The sequence below is a fragment of the Phyllostomus discolor genome, chromosome 3, assembly GCF_004126475.2.
Source record: "Phyllostomus discolor isolate MPI-MPIP mPhyDis1 chromosome 3, mPhyDis1.pri.v3, whole genome shotgun sequence".
NCBI lineage: Eukaryota > Metazoa > Chordata > Mammalia > Chiroptera > Phyllostomidae > Phyllostomus > Phyllostomus discolor.
This window is the reverse complement of record NC_040905.2, coordinates 182709288-182726235: the sequence shown is the minus strand read 5'-3', so window position 1 is coordinate 182726235 and position 16948 is coordinate 182709288. Positions and strand designations below refer to the sequence as shown.

The 16948-nt window shown below is 42.4% G+C and overlaps 1 protein-coding gene and 1 pseudogene across 8 annotated transcripts in view; both read left to right on the top strand.

Moving 5' to 3' along the window:
* FAM219A (family with sequence similarity 219 member A) overlaps positions 1-16948 on the top strand; it is a 52896-nt gene that overhangs the window by 7928 nt on the left and 28020 nt on the right. For 4 of the 8 annotated variants that reach the window (XM_036021852.1, XM_036021854.1, XM_036021851.1 and 1 more), the window contains exon 2: positions 10494-10587. The exons of the other annotated variants lie outside the window; for them this stretch is intronic. In XM_036021852.1, the coding sequence (XP_035877745.1) occupies positions 10501-10587 (87 nt within the window). In that variant the 5' untranslated portion in view covers positions 10494-10500. The remainder of the gene's footprint in view (positions 1-10493; positions 10588-16948) is intronic. 8 annotated transcript variants of the gene reach the window in all.
* On the top strand, positions 12238-16861 carry LOC114503974 (annotated as a pseudogene).

The window sequence follows — 16948 nt, the reverse complement described above, 5'->3', positions numbered from 1 at the left end:
CAATGTTTCCCACGATTATGTAACCATGGAAACTTTTTTCATATTAACATCTTGCAGAACCAATGTGTTTCATGAAATACTCTTTGGGAAGCTCTGGCTTAGAAATTCATGTCTCTTCTGATTCAGTCTGAATTTATAGTCTTCTCAGTTCTTTTGAGCCTCTTTTATAACCTACCATTTTCCCTCATGCTAGTTTCTAGTGGGATATTGCTGCTTTGCGTCAGGGTGTGAATTTATTGCCATCAGTAGGAAGATTTTAGTGAACTTAGGTGCAGAAGCAAATACTAAGTGCCTAGTTTTTCTCAAGATACTGTTAAGGGGGGTTTATTTCCCTTCAAGTCCCTCTACTAAATGATAATGTTGCAAACCAGCATTTTTACCATTAACTTATTTTTTGACAGCTTGATTGAGATGTAATTCATATACTGTATACTTAACCCATTTAGTACTTTACTTTTAATACTGGTGTGGCTGCCGCATGCCTCAGTTCTGTTTCTCCTTTTTACCTTGGGCTGTGCTCTGCCCTTTTGTGTTCTGCTAAGCAGGAAAGAATATAAAGATCATAGTTCAAATCTCTCATCAGGAAGAATCCTATCTCAGTTGGGATTTAAACTGAAAAACTGGTTCCCTGAGTAGGGTTCCTCAGTACTTCCTCTGTAGTACCATTAAATGTCCCTGCTGATCACAGCAGCTCAAGAGGCATTCCTGCATATTTGTTTTATATATATGAAATGTGGTCTACTTCATGGGCTACATAAAGCATGGATGATAAGCAGATTTTACCTTTTATGCCAATGCCTATTGATCAATGGTGGCTGCCTGGAGCACATGTTAACGTGGATTCTAAGGCAGAGACCTTGTTTAGTGAGAATGACATGGTTGGTTTTCTATATCTGCCATGGTCTTCAGCAGGGGAAACATCAGCTCTAGTACTCTGCTTGCCACCCTGACAGCCTTGAATCATTATAGTGATTCTAGGCAAAGAATACAGGAAAGGAAGGTTCTTGGAGATGTTAGCTAACTCAGCAATCTGCTTCACTGAGGGGCTAGACTTGTATGATATGGCTCTTTAAGAAATTAATGGAGATCCAGAAGCTTATTCTACTTAAAAAAAAAAAAAGAAGAAGAAGAAAGGAAGGAAAGAAAGAAATGAATAGAGAAAAATCTTCTCTATTCTGATCTTAAGCATGGGTTTTTGAAGTATTGACTTGATATAAAGTTAATAACCCTTTATAAATACATAGGCCAGGTGAGAGGGAGTATCCTTGGCTCTACTGAGAAGATAAGAGGGAGAAAGAGGCAGATTCAAGAAGAGATCTCATAAATATCACATAAGTGGTTGGCCAAATTTAAGGTGAAAATATAAGCCCTGACCAAAGGACCAAGAAGGAGTAGGCTAATAGAGGAGGTATATCCTATGGTAGGATATACAGCCTTAGCTCTTCCCCCAGTCCCCACCCACAACCCCACCCCCAGGCTAAACAGCCCCTGTTTTTATCTCCACCATTTCTCCAAAGCCCCAATCACCCTGACTGCTCTAGTAGATACTTTTGAATTTCTCACTTGTGGAACTAGACACAGGCCTCTCCATGTGACCTGATCAGCCCAGATTACTGAGAGGCTGCCACTCCTCATTATATTTTGGTATTGTACTTCTACTATTGTCAGTTGGGGTTCATGATCATATTTAGTAGCTGTACCTATTGTTATATTGAACTCAGGACATAGCTGAAATAGGGTAGCCCTTAGCAATGTAAAATCAAGGCAAGAACCTGGAAGGACATCTTCGGCTAGGCTGGCGGCTGATACTGGTAAGGGTCATCTGAGGCTAGTGAGGTAGTGAATTCATACCTGTTAGAAACTATACCACATGTGTTTTCACTCTTTTTACTTATTATTATTTTTTATTGTTTATTCTATTACAATTGTCCCAGTTGTTTTCCCTTTTGCCCCCCCTCCACCCAGCCTACCACTCTCTCCCACAGTCAATCCCCTGCGTTGCCCATGTCCATGAGTCATTCATACATGTTTTTTGACTAGTCCCTTCCCCTTCCTTCCACCAGTCCCCCCTCCCTTCTCCCCTCCTGCAGCTATCAGTCCGTTCCATGTTTCCATGTCTCTGGTTCTATTTTTCATGTTAGTTTATTATGACCTCACTTATAACTGTATATTGACTCTTATTTTCAAAGTGGTAGCTGACTGAATTCAGCATTGGGATTTAAATAAGAATCTAGGTGAGGCTGTGTGATTGGGTAGTCTAGGGTAGACCTTCCAAGAGAGCTAGTGCTTCTGTGGACAGAAAACTTAACGGGAGTCTACTATATGACATAGCCACCAGAAAAGCTAATGTGCTATTGGGCTAATGTGCATTAATAAAAGTATGGAGTTCAGGTCCTAGAAGATGCTGTGCTGGTCAGGGCTGTCTGAAGTCCTGCATTCTATGCTGATGTCATCATTCAGGAAAGGGAGTGATTGGAATGATGAGAGGAATCAAAACCATATCATGTGAGAACAGTTGGAAAAACTGAGGCTGTTTGGTTTAGTAATAAAACAGTCTCAGGGAAAGCATTGTATGATTTTCAAATGCCTAAAAAGGACTGGAGTTAAGAAAGTAAATATGGCCAGACTTCATATTACTTGTGTCTTCACAGGGAGGAACCAAGGCCATTGGATGGGAGTGTGAACATGCTTTTACCTCTGGACTCCATGGCCTCCTGTTCCCTGTGATGGCAGTTCTTAAACTGAGCCAGAGGCCAGGGCACGTAGAAGACATGGTGCACTGTGTAAAGTGTCACACTTCCTAAAGTAGGAGCTAGGAACAACATTTTAGGAATAAACATAGTTTATTATGTACGTGCAATGTAAACATCTCAAAATAGTTTTCTGTTAATGTGTTTTTGCTAATCTTTTCTGTCTTTCAAAGCCCATTACAAAAGTGCCACCTTCTTCTTGCATCCTTTTTCTTTCCCTTCAATGAGGAGAGACCCTTCCTCCATTCTACCTGTCCTGTCCCCAGTACATTGTCGTTGTGTGAAGTTTATGGATGCAGTTGTCTTATTCTTATCTTAAATTCTTTTTTAGGTAAATGAAAGATGTTTTCAAGACACCTAAACCACCTTGTGAAGGAGGTTGGGAAGATCTTTTTTGCCAATTTTATAGACATGTAAGCAGAATCCCAGAAAAGTAAATAGGCTCGGCCACTACCCGGTGATTGGATGGAGATTGGCATGGCCTAGACTAGAACCCAGGTATTCTGACTCCCAGGCCCATGATATTTCCTTCACTTTGGGCCCAATTAAGTTCTTATGCATGAACTTAAATTTCTCCACTGGCTTTTAAGGCATCTATACTAGCCATTTTTCTCTCCCAGCTGGCCATACTTTCTGCCACTCATGCCAGCTCTCTAATACATCCAGCCAGGCCCTTCCCCTCCTCTCATCTATTGGCATCCTGATGCCTCCTCTCCTCTTAATGATTCTCTCCACTCTCCTTCTCTGCCTGTTCTACTTCTACCCATTCTTTGGAGGTCCATATAAATTTCCCTTCTCCAGGAAGCCTTCCCTAACTATTCTAGTGAGTTCCCAACTAATCCTAAAAGCCTCTATAACCTCTAGCCATAACTTGATACATATGATATCCTGATTTGCATTGTTCACTTTGATGTGTTCTGAGTCTGGTGAGAGTCTTCTGAGTCTGGAATCCCAATTCCCCTCTTCAACTCCTTGGCAGATAGCTTTTGCGCCCAGAGCTTACAGTCTGGCAAAGAAGAGACTTGCTCTTGTGAAACAGAGCTACGGAAGAAAACAACTATTTGCTTTAAGCATCAGTAATAGTGGATAGGAAGTTGAGAGGTTATTCTAAGGAGAGCACCAGTAGAGATCTGAAGGGGGATGAATAGGTAGAAATTAGTGAGTGGAATAGAAGGTACATGTGGGCAATTGTGGGAGATTCAGGGGGATACATGGACTGGGACACTCATTCATTATTTAAAAATAATGAATTTTGAGCATATGCTATATGCAAGCCTGTGTCCCAGACACAAGGAACAATGTGATGAATAAAGCAAACATGGCCCCTGCCTAATTGAGCTGGCAGTCCAGTGAGAGAGGCAGATATGAAACAAATAAAGTACACAAACAAAATTACAGTTACAAAGTATAACAAGTGATAGAAAAGACAAGAACAAGGTAGCATGAGAGAGAATAACAAAGCCTCCCACATTACACTGGTGATGTCAGGTCAGGCTCCTGTGAGAAAGTGATGTTTGAGCTCAGACCACAGGGTGTCAGAATGCTCTGACAAGGAGTGACTTGCTTCTTGCTCCCTAGTGGGGTGAGGTCCCCCAGCTGAGTTGGTAGCCTGAACCCCTTACAAACTGGCTTTTCTTCCTTTGCAAGTTTACAGGACTGAGGGACGTAGGAAAACATAGGAGGATGACCCAGCCTCTCTCCCATTGGTAGCACTGCCAATGGATGACTGTGCTGCCAGCTTTATTGTGAGGCTGGAGAAGGTATTGACTGAGTTGTGATGTAAAACATTTAGTGAGCTCTGCTGATGATGAGCTCCTACCTGTCCTCCAACATTGTATGACTTGCACATATTCTCCTGGAGATGGAAAAAAAAAATATCTGTAGCTCTTGAAGGGAAAGAAGAGCACCAGCCTGGATGTCCTATTCTTTATGTGTCAAGCATGGGGTTCACATTCTCTTTATGACAAAACCCAAATGCTACAAGCAGTTCTGTTCAGGGGCCAGCCTGCCTCTGATGGGAAAGCCAGGGGCCACATTGGCATGCAGATTGTAGCAGCCGGTGAGAGTGGCTTCCACTGGGCTTCCTGCAGATCCTGAAGGTGTTCCCAGAGGATTTCAGCTTCCAGAAAGTCCTCTCTGCTCTCAGCTGGCCTGCTGATTCCAGCCCTGGCTCAGAGTCATTCATAAGCTCAGAGAAAGGCCAACTGGGAGTAATGATGTAGGGAGGTGGTAGCGGGCAGTGGTTTGGAGAAGAGTGGGAAAATTATGTGAAGTTAGGGAGAGAGACCAAATTTGGGGTTGACGTCCAAGGTAGCAAACATTGGCAAAGGGAACAAGTCAGGAACCAAGGTTTGACATCTGTCAGCCTCCCTATCAACTTCCTGATGGGATCTCATGTTTCAGCTTCTTCAAGGAGTCAGAAGCTGAACTACAGGACTGAGGAAACCTCTGGGAACTCCCATGAGAGGAATTGGTTTGAGTATCCTTGGGGGGTGTGGAGTTCAGGGTGAACTAGTGAGGGGCATGGACCTCAGGGCAGGCACTGTGCAGTGGTTGCAGGAAGTTAGCTGGGTGTATTCTAGTTCTACTACTTGTGTTAGGACCTTCAGCTAGGTTCCTGACCACTGTCAGGTTATTTATAAAATAAATGAGATCATGCAAGTGAAAATGGACTATGAATTACTGTATCATTCTGATCTAAGGGTTGATGGTGATTAAGGGGATAGTGATTTCCATTTTTTATATTTCCCAACGGAGCTTTTGTGGGGTGAGAGTAAAGAGACAGTTTATTCTTCTCATCACCAAATGGGAAGGGTCTTCGGCCTATTCGACAGGACCTTGACGAGGCTGGGCTAGAGATGGAAGTGCTCTGTGCTCCCATGGACTCCCAGAGGGGGTTCCATTGAGTGGGACTGGACTGGAGGAGGCCCTGCCTGTCCCTGCCCCTCCCTGCCATAGCTGTTGCAGAGCCCTGTTGGAGTGGGGTCTTCCTGGAGTGCCCCACTACTGATGCTGGGGGTAGGGGGTGTCATTCTGCTGTTTTAGCTCCCAAAGGCCAACTCTTAGGGCTTAAGAAACATTTGAAAAAGTCCGCATTCCTACCATTGCTTCTGTTCTCCCCATACAATAGTAGACTAGAGAAGGATGCAGTTTCCGGTCTGCAAACCTCAAAGTCTTAAAACATTTTTTCATGGAAAATTTCTAACATATACAATGTAGAGAAAAGGTGAAATGAACCCCCTAGTATTCATCATCCAAATTAAACAATCATCAATCCAGGACTAACCTTGTTTCACCTATACCCACCTACTAGATTACTGTGAATAATTACTTCATCTTTAGTCCTCAGTCTACTGTATTTCTGCATATTGTTAATTAGATCTCAGGGTTTGATCAGATTCAGATTCAATTGTTTTTGTAAAGAATACTTCTGAGTATATTCTATATACTTCTTATTGCGTCATATCAGGAGACATGGGACATGGTTGTCCTAGTTTTTGTGATGTTCAGATTGATTAGTGGTGTAGTTAGCCTGATCTGTTCATCACAAAGGTTCACCTTTGGCTTTTTACCTAATATTTTTAGCAGCTGTTAATAGTCGTTTCCTCAGTCCATTATTTCATCGGGAGTTCTCTTCACATTTAGACAACAAAGAACTGTCAGTTCTCTGCCTTCATCCCCACAGGTATCACTGATATCTCTAGCCCTTTCTCCTTTTTAAAAAACTTTTATTTATTTTTAGAGAGATGGGAAGTGAAGGAGAAAGAGAGGGAGAAAAACACTCATGTCTGGTTGCCTCTCACACCCCCGTACTGGGGACCTGGCCTGCAACCCAGGCATGTGCCCTGACTGGGAATTGAACCTGTGACCCTTTGGTTCGCCCTTTCTCCTTCAGGTCTAATTTTCCATCACTTCCCTTAGCTTATACCATCATTTCCTTCCTTATCAATCCAAGATGGCCCTAGGAAATCTTCAAGCTTCCGGTACCCATCCTGCTTCACTGTAGACCTATGTTTCTGAGGGGGAGGGTCCTTACTTGGAATCTGTTGTCACACCTCTCTCCTCTCCCACCCCCCACCCACCATGAAGCTTCTGGTTCTGCTCTACAATCCTACCAGGGCCACACTTGACCACGCTGGGAAATAGTGGCAGCTCTAGTCTTTTCCTCCTGTGGGAGGGAGTGTAGCAAGGGCTGAGCTTATCTTACCTTCCCAGGGATTTCTGAGCAGCCTTTTTCTATGCTGAAGAGGGTCTTTCTCACTTGTTTCCTGAGCTTCCTGCCCCAGCCTGAGCACTGGCACATAGCCAAGCCTGGTTTCCTGTTTAGCTGGGCTGTGGTCTGGGAGAGGGTGGAGGAGGGGTGGGATGGGCAACTCTAGCACTCTTAGGTCCTTTCCTCCTTCCAGCCAAGTTCAAAAACCTATGAGGACTAAAAACAGCTACCACCTCCTGGTACGTTAGCATTCCTGTGCTGCCAGGATCTCTACTCCTAGCTAGTTTCTCTCACGTAGGAGAGACCGTAAAGACTATGCACTTGTGTGTGTGCATGCATACACCATGGGTACTGTGACCCAGCTAACCAGGAAGGAACACACTGGTTGAGTGCTGGTTCCTGCAAACCTGAACCCACTTTTGGATCCTGTGTCTGCCCACAAGAATGCTGCAATTCCACCACCCCAGCCTATTAGCTGTTTAGTCCCTTAGTTCTTATGTCCAATGCATTGGAACATCCGAAGGGACAGGAAGCTTTGAGAGGTAGAGGCTGACTAGGGACTGGTGCAGCAGCTAAAAAACAGGAGTTTTATAGTGACGGCCCATCACCCAGTACAGGATTTCTGATCAGAGCTCACAGCCCTGAATTCCTCACTCATATTCCCCTCAAATGTCTAGTTCTTTGGGTAATGAAGATGCAGAGGGACTCATTCTGTTTTGGAGAGAGACCTGCTATAGATTACTTCACACTCCCCTCTCTTAGATGGCCACAGCAGGAGTCTTGTAAAGCCTTCTCCCTTTCCTTCCTATGAAAGGAGGTAACAGAGAAAATGCTGCCAAGTAGCAGGGATGCACAATGCAGCCCCTTACATTTCAACAGTTTCCCTGTTGCTCTTACTCTAAAGACTCTAATCCTTTTTTAAAATATTTTATTTATTTACTCTTAGAGAGGGGAAAGAAGGGAGAAAGAGAAGGAAAGAAACATCAATGTGTAGTTGCCTCTCTTGTACCCCCCTCTGGGAATCTGGCCTGCAACCCAGGCAAGTGCCCTGACTGGGAATCAAACCAGCAACCCTTTGTTCACAGGCCCGGCACTCAGTCCACTGAGCCACACCAGCCAGGGCTAAAGACTCTAATGCTTAACATGACCTGTGAGGCTTTATATGGCCTAGCTCTTGCTTGCCTCTCCAACTCATCTCATACCACCTTAACCCCCGTCACTGCATCCAACCTTACTGGCTTTTCCTCCATTTCTCTGATGTCCCAGGTTTCCTTTGGCCTGGAATGGTTCCGCTGTACCTTCTACCTTTTTCTCAGTTGACTCCTAATCATCCTTCAAATATTAGCTTAGCTATAATTTCATTACAGAGGGCTTCCCTGAACATTTAGATTTGGCTGTGGCCTAATTCCTATTGTACTTTTTATATTTATAATTTGACATATGAGTATGTTTGTATGATTTTTTCTATTCACATGGGTACTTCCAAAAGCCAAGTTTCATGAAGACAGAGACCATATCTATTTTTACTTCCCGTTATGTCTCCTATGCCATATAAGGTGCCTTACACGTAGTAAACATTCACTAGACTTCTGTTGAGTGAGTAAATGAATTAACTGAATAAATTCAATCTTTTGTCTCCTTTACTTGGTAACTCCATGTCCTATCTGATTATCATATTCAACCATATACCCTGTAGATGTGTGTCCTACTGTTTATGAGCACATACTGTGTATCTGCCAGCAGACTCACATTTCATTTAATTTTTTCAACAATATGAAGGCATACCCTTATTCTACAGAGAAAGCAAGTGACACCCAAGGCCATACAGTTAGCTAGTAAGTGGCAAAGCCCAATTTCAGGCCCAGCTATATGGAGTCTAAGCTCATGCTCTTAACTATAACACTGCACTGCCCCCTTTTGGCAGTTTGAAGAGTTGTCACTGGGAGGCTTCTGTCACTAGGCCCTGTTTAATTTCAACCCTAAATCTGTACTTTTTGGAATGTAAAGTGGCAAAAAGCCATGATTCAGTTCCAGTTCTCCTGGGAGAGACTGTGGAAGGACAAGGGAAGGGAATTCAACAGGGACTTCCCAATGTCCCAAGGTGCATGTGTCTCAGTGGCTGCCTCCGTCTTCCATGGCCCCTTTGTAGCCTTCAGGACTTAATGAAATATCCTGTTTTATTTTTATTTTTTAAATTTATTTTTTATAGAGATGAGAGGGAGAGGAACATTGATGTGTGAATGAAACATTAATTGGTTGCCTCTCTCATGCCCCCAACTGGGGTGCCTTGCCCACAGCAAGGCATGAGCCACACCAGCCAGGATGAAATGTCCTGTTTTAAAGACCAGGATCAGCTGTTGAAAGGGCCTGATTACCCATGCCATGGAGAATAAGAATGGCCTGATTAAGATCCTAAGAAAGATCATTGAGAGTGGGAGAGTTTGTCTCTTTGTGACTTAGTCACTAGAGATAAAGCTCTGGAAATTGGCTTCAGTGCTTTCCCGGGAAACTCACACTCAATAAGAGGGCAATATCTGCTGCTGCTGATTTAAAAATCTCAAGTTAATCAGTATACCAAGCTCCTTTTTGTGGCCAGAGAAATTGGGACTGATGAATACTTTAGACTCAATGGAAACAAAACAAATGAGGAGAGAACAACATAAAACCAAAAAACAGCTACCATCTTATATGTGTCAGGCATGCTGCAAAGCATTTTACATACATTTCACTGAATTCTAACACTGGCCCTGCGAAGTAGGTAATGTTACACCCATAGAAAGGCAAGGTAACCTGCTAAATGTCAGACAACCACCTGGCTTTAGGACTAAACCAGGTCTTTCTGACTTCAAATTCCGAGTAGCCTCTGCCCCTCCCAATTTTTGAGAAATACACATTGTCACAGTCTTTCTGGAAAGGAAAAAAGGCAACGTAATATATGCATGCCTGTTGACCCCGCCAGCAATTCCACGACTAGGGATTTATTAATCTAAAGAAATAGACAAGTGTATGAAGACTTTTTATAAGATATAATAGTTTGAAATAAATAGAGTATTCTAACACTATAATAGTTGCAACATAATGATTGTGAAGCGGGGGGAAGCAAACAACATAAATTTCCATCAGTGGGGACTGATGAAATAAATCATAGTATGTCCATTGCACAGCATACTTATAGGAAGCTTTCTAAAAGGATATAGGAAGCCTTCTAAAAGCAAGAGGTAAGCTCTCATATGTATTGACATGAAAAGATGTTAAGGATACATATTTCTTTATCGTGGTAAAATGCATGTCACATAAAGGTTACCATTTTTGTGTGTATTTTGAATATGGATGATCTGATTCATCTCTGCTTAAATTTGCATATATGAATACACATTTTGAAAGTTTGAGGAGATAAAATAAACTGCTTCTGACTTACAGGAAAACTTTCATGTTCTTTTATGTCTTTGAATTTGTTTACCTTAAAGTATTTGAATTTGTTATGACAAATTAGTATTATGTTTTTTCTCTTCATTTTTTTTCCATTTTAGGAAACAAATGGTCAAAAATCATGCTGTTTCTACTGTATTATGCCTGCCCAGGAGATATAGCTTTTGCCTCATAATTCCCATATTTTTCAATCAGGTATGCACACTAACAAGTTAGCGAGATGAATGGGTTATAGAAATACTACCAGATACTTGTATGCCACTGGTCTGGCCAATCTTGTTCCTTCTGGGGCCTGCCAGCTTTGACTGGCCACCTAGGACTCATCTCTGTTCACTTGCTTCTCAAGTTCTACAAAACCCTGTAGCTTTTGGGAGGCAGAACATTTCTTTGGAAATAGAAAGCCATACACTTTGAGCAGATACATTCCTGCCTCTTATTTCTTGTTTAGAGATCTCCTGCAGTCTCACCTTCACCATAAAAGAGAAGCACGGGGACAAAATTATTCTCACATTCCCCAAGGGAAAGCCATGATCGCTGATGAGTCAACAGTCTGAGTGATTGTCTTTGGCTCTGGCTTCCCTCCCGTAATGTTGCTTCAGTGTTGTGGTTTTCAGTATGGCCTTTTAATGTGGTAAAGGAGGAAAGGGGTCAGGAAACTTGGAACCGAGCCCTGGCTAGGTGACTTCGGAGGAGCTGCTCTGCTTTACACGATGTCAGCTTTTTACTCTGTAAAATTGGAATAAATAATAGATGCTGGATTTTTAGGGCAGTGAAAATACTCTCTATGATACCATAGTGATGAATACATGTTGTTTTACAATTGTCCAAACCCATAGAATGTACAACACAAAGACTGAACCATAATGTAAACTGTGGACTTGGGGTGATTACAATGTATCACTAGGTCCACCAGTTGTAACAAATGTACCACACTGGTGGGGAGTATTAATAACAGGCGAAGCTGGCTATGCCTATGTGGGTACAGGGAGTATTATGGAAAATCTCTGTCCCCTCAGTTTTGCTGTGAACCTAAGACTGCTCTGAAAAAAGTTTCAATTTTTTAAAAAAAGATGTGATTTCTCTCAGGATTGTCAGAGTAAATGAGATAATAAAGAAAAGGCTTTGAAAGCATAGGTTATGATACAAACCAAGATCTGTTTTTTCTGAACTTAACCTTTTATGATTAGCATCATAAACTCTTAAATCAAGAAACATGTCTCTAAATCTGTTTGCTATGATGTAGCAACTTAATAGGGAGTTAGGAAAGACACTGAACAGTCTGGAAAGCTCACTTCATTCTTAAGACCAACTTGAGGAAAGGGGAGGGGAAAGGAGAGTCGGGGGAAGCTGAGTGAAGGGTGTATAAGGACTCTGTACTGTCCTTGTAACTCTTCTGTAAATATAAAATTATTTCAAAATAAAAAGTTTCGATTTTAAACACTTCTGTATTGTTTTAATTTACTCCATCAAACATGTGTTACTTTTGTAAGTTAAAGAAATCAATGAAGATTTTTAAAATTGTGGTAATATTAACATCAGAGATAGAAATTGGAAGTCATCTGCAGATAAGGCTGAAAGCTGGAGCAGAGAACAAAGGTTTTAGAAAGATAAGCAATTGAAAAAGCAGCCTGATTGGCAAACTGGAGCCATGTTATTAAAACTATTGAATGTCAGATTGAGGAGTTTTTAAGGAGTGGGAGCAATTAAAGCGTCTAGAGCAAGGGATACTGTAATCAGAGCAGTGTTTAATTCCCAGAAGGGTGATATAAGAATGATGCACAGGATGCATTGAAGGAAGAAGAGGCAGGTTGGGCAGATGAGTGAGCTACCGCTGCAGTGGTCCCAATGACCTGGGATAAGTTGGTAAGGGCGTGAAGCAAGATGCTGGCAGAGAGTATGTAAAAAAATTAATTTAATTAGATTATAAAAAGATGAATATTGGGTATTTTGAAGAAAGTGCTACCATAGATTCATGATTAGTTTACCAGAAAGCTAAAAAGAAAAGAGCTGGGTTAAAATGACCTCCTAGGCAGGTCAAAAGGAGACAGGAGCCAACTTGAAAGGGCTCCCAGAGGCCAAAGCTGGAACAATTTGAGCAACAAAATAAATAACAATAGTATTGGACTATCATCACAAAAGAAAATAAATATACATTAATCCATACTGATATAATTAAATGATTGAATAGATGAATAAAGAAACTGGGAGAAAGGGGCAAATTTTTTTAGAATTATCATTTTTATGCATTAAAAAGTTACTAAAATGTATTGAAAAGTTTTATTTGTAGAAAGAATGAGGGAAATTTTAAAAATACCTTTAGAACATCATAGTAATAATTGCTGCTGACAGGATCCACTGATTGCTAAAACTCATGAATAAAACTTTAAAGAGAAACACGATATTTGCATATCCTATAAGAATTCCAACCAAAATAGGTATTAATTACTGTAGTTGTTTTAACATGTGTCCACAAATTCTCTGATACTCCTCCCTCTAGGTAATGGAACTTAATTCCCTTCCCAATGGTTGTGGCCTAGGCTTAGTGACTTGCTTCTGACTAATGAAATTCGGTCAGAACAAGAGAAAAACAATAACTTTACAGTGAAGAAACCTGGCAAATACCACCCTAAGTGATTAAAGTTAACAGTGCCAATAAGTCATATACCCCCTGATATGCTGTGATGCAATAGACACATCACCTATGGGGTATTCTCCCCCTACATCCATAACCTCAATCTAATCGTGAGAAAACATTAGGCAAATACAAACTGGAGGAATATTCTAGAATATGTCTGCCCTTCAAAAGTCAAGGTCATGAAAGCAAAGAAAAGACTGAGAGACTAAGGTGACTATGGAGACATATTGATGAGATGCAGTATATAGATCCTGGAACAGAAAAAGGGATATTAACAGAAAAACTGAAGAAATTTGCATATACCCTGTATTTCAGACAATGGTGTAGGTTCAAGCAATCTAAAATGCTAAGATTAGGGGAAGCTGAATGAAGGGTGTACAAGGACTCTTCACACTGTCCTTGTAACTCTTCTATAAATATAATATTTCAAAATAAAAAGTTTTTAAGTGGCTCTCAATTTTTTTTTAAGTTAACTGGGGAAATGGTGGTGCCACTAATAAGAGAAAGGTAGTTAAAAGGTAGAAGCAGGTCAGAGAGGGCTATGAGATCAATGGAAGTAGTAAGCAGTTAGAAATGTGGGTCTGGAGCTGAAGAGAGAGGTCGGAGCTAGAGACAGATTTGGGAGTAAAACCCAAAAAGATATTACTTGAAATAATAAGTTTATACCATTATTATATTTCCACATGCAAGAAGAAAGCATGTGAAAGAAGCCAGTTACTAAGGAAAGGATCTATGTCTAGAGCATGACTGGAGGAACAGTAGGGAGGATGGTCAAAACAGATAGATATGGGGTGTTTTCAAAAAGGCCAAGGGATGTCTGTGCCACCTGCCTTCCCTACTGTGTAGGTCTCCGGCAGCCCTGGCTTGGCCAGCACCGTGTGCGAATCCTGCTATGACTGGCGCTGTGCCCGGTCCATGCACTGAGTTCTCAGCCAAAGACATTGACAGGCGCATGGACAAGTACCAGGGCTTCATGTGCATCATCACCAATGTGTTCTTGCAATGAGGCAAAATAGACACAAGCTACACTCAACTAGCCGATATGCTGAGTGTGGTTTATGGATCCTGGCTTTCCCTTGCAACCAGTTTGAGAGCCAGGGACTAATGCCAAGATCAGAGTTCACAGCCGGCTATAATGTCAAATTCAATATGTATAGCAAGATCTGTGTGAACGGGGATGACACCCACCCACTGTGGAAGTGGACAAAAGTCCAGTCCAAGAGAAGGGGCATCCTGGGCAATGCCATCAAATGGAACTTCACTAAGTTCCTCATTGACAAGAACAGTTGGCATGGTGAAGTGGTATAGTCCCGAGGAAGAGTCCCTGATCATAGAGAAGTACCTGCCTTGTTACTTATAGTTCCACAAGTGTGTATCCCCCACCCAAACCCACTGCCCACACACCTCAGAGCCTCCTACCCAGCACCCATGACATTCTGTTTAAAAACCAGCCCACTGATGGGACAGACCTGAGAACCCCATGTGCCACCCTGTGGGAGAAAGGCCCTTGGCCTAGCCTGGCTCGCAGCTGGCATCCCCACCCCTGGCTACCATGAGATAATAAAGGATACAAATTGCCCCCCCCAAAAAAAAGCCAAAGGAAAATAGAATTTCTAGAAAGATCTGGTCAGTACTGTCCAATGATACTGAAAGGTAATGGAATATCACCTGAGAAAAGACCACTGGATTTTAAGTAGGAGCTCAGTGCTGACCTCAAAGAGAACAGCATTAGTAGAGTAGGTATGGAAATGTTGGGTAGAAGACATAGGAGTCAAATGGCCAGAACTCAGGGGAAGCAGGCTTGCTCAAGCCAAGCAAATGGACTTGTATGGGTGCCAAGGGGAAGGAGCACCTGGAGGAAAGTGGGACGTTCCTGGGCAGAGAGGCAGAAAGTGCTGGTGAGCGCAGGTGGGCCAAAGGGTTGAGGCCCAAAGCTCAAGAAGCAGAGAGAACCTTGACCATAAGAAAGGCACTGCCATTTTCTGTTGCAGGACTCAGGCTGAAAGCTAGGAGCCCTGGGTCAAGGATTGCTTTTTTTCCCCTCTGAGCTAGGAAGTCATTCTGTTTCCCATGCCCTAGCTTACCCCACTGTGGCCTAGAAAGTTATGCCAGACAGGAAAGGAAGTAAGATGAAGTAATGAACTTAATTCATCCAGTCTTCAACTTTTATCTGATATGGAGAATAATTTGTGTATTAAAATTAGGCATTAAATAGCATTACAGCATGATTTCTATGGGGTATATGTGTGTATAGTAAAAGCTACCCTTTATTGACTACTTACCACGTGTCAGGGATGATGGTAAGAACTTTATATGTGTACATTATCCCATTTAATCTTCTCACAACAATATGAGATGAGTATTGTTATTTTCCCCAGTTAAAGATGAAAAACAGACACATACAGATTAGAAATTTGATCAAGACCACACAGACAAGTAAATGGCAAAGTTAGGAGTTACTCTAAAACGCACTTAACCACTGCTCTATACTGCCTCTTCCTGACACCCATGTGCCCATGTGTGTGCATGGACACAGAAGGAACCAGGTTGTGTGCCAGGAGGTTAACATGGAATATAACTCTGGGTGATATGACTAAGGGTGTTTTTTTAATAATCTTTTGTCCTGATCTCATACAGTGACTACATATTCCTCTTGAATTCAGAAAAAGAAATCAATATTTTATTTTATATAAGTTTAATTTGGGTGCTCTTTGCCAAAATTCTGTAATATCCATGATAGGAACAAAGCAGGTGCATTCTGTTCAGCTGCAGACAAAGGAGACTCTACCTTCTCTGCAGCAGTACAGCCTCTGCAGTGACAGGACGGAGGATCTGGTGTGTGTGTTTGCACGTGTGTGTATGAGCACGTGAGTGCAATGGCTGCAGAGGGGAGGGGAGGAGTTATCCAAGGATGTGCCAGATGGAGAACTCTCTCCCTCACCTACAGCCACCTTGTCCCTGAGCCAGGCCCATTTAGTCCTGAGCATCCAGAGGTACTTGAGATATTTTTCACACATACCAAGATCCTCAACTTTACACTTTGTTGTAAATCTGGCCAGGGAGCCAGGCTGCTGGCACGAAGCCCAGGCTACAGCCATAGAGAATGATAGGAATTATTCTGGAGCTACTTCAGGCCATGCAGGACATTATCCAAACAGGCAGTTGGTGTTAAGGATGGGCAGAGAGGGGCCAACAGCATTTAAATATGGCATTAACGGACAGACAGGGTTCTCGTCCTAAGCTGCCCAGGTCGTCAGGTGGAGGCAATTCAGGACCCTGGATAGCTCCATCAAGGGGCCCAGTCCCTGCCAGGTTTGAAAAGCCTAGGTGACTGAGTCCTTAAGGGCCTTGCTTATTTAATTTTAAACAGCCTTCCTGCACATGTCTCTAGCTGTGAGAGGGGCTGCTCTCTTCTCCTTTGAAGACAAGCCCGATGGATCCAAGGACTCTTCCATATCCCCTTTAGCCCCTGCCCCACCTTTCCTCACAAATATCTAGCCTGACTGAGCTCTCTACTGAGGTCACCATCACTTTGAAGATGAAATAAGCTTTCAAGACAACTGCGTCAACTTCTGAGGTGTCCTTAGCCAGGACCTGACACCCTGATACCTCAGAGCTGTAGGAGTCCGGGGGGAGGGTAAGAGTAGTGGAACAAAGGAATGTGAAATGGGCCTTTGTCTCCAATACCCCTGCACTTCCCTCTTCAATCTGAGGATGAGAAGTAAGGGGCAAAGGAAATACTGAACAAGTTTCAAGGCCTGAACCTGCAGCCTTATATCACTGTACCTTTAGCCTGGCATTGGGAATACACTTGATTTAAAGACATCACTTTTAGGGGAAGGGCATTGACATAAGGTGGAGGGTCACAGATATAGTAAGTAGAAACTGCAGAAATAAAACTAGTGAGTCTGGAGCTTCACA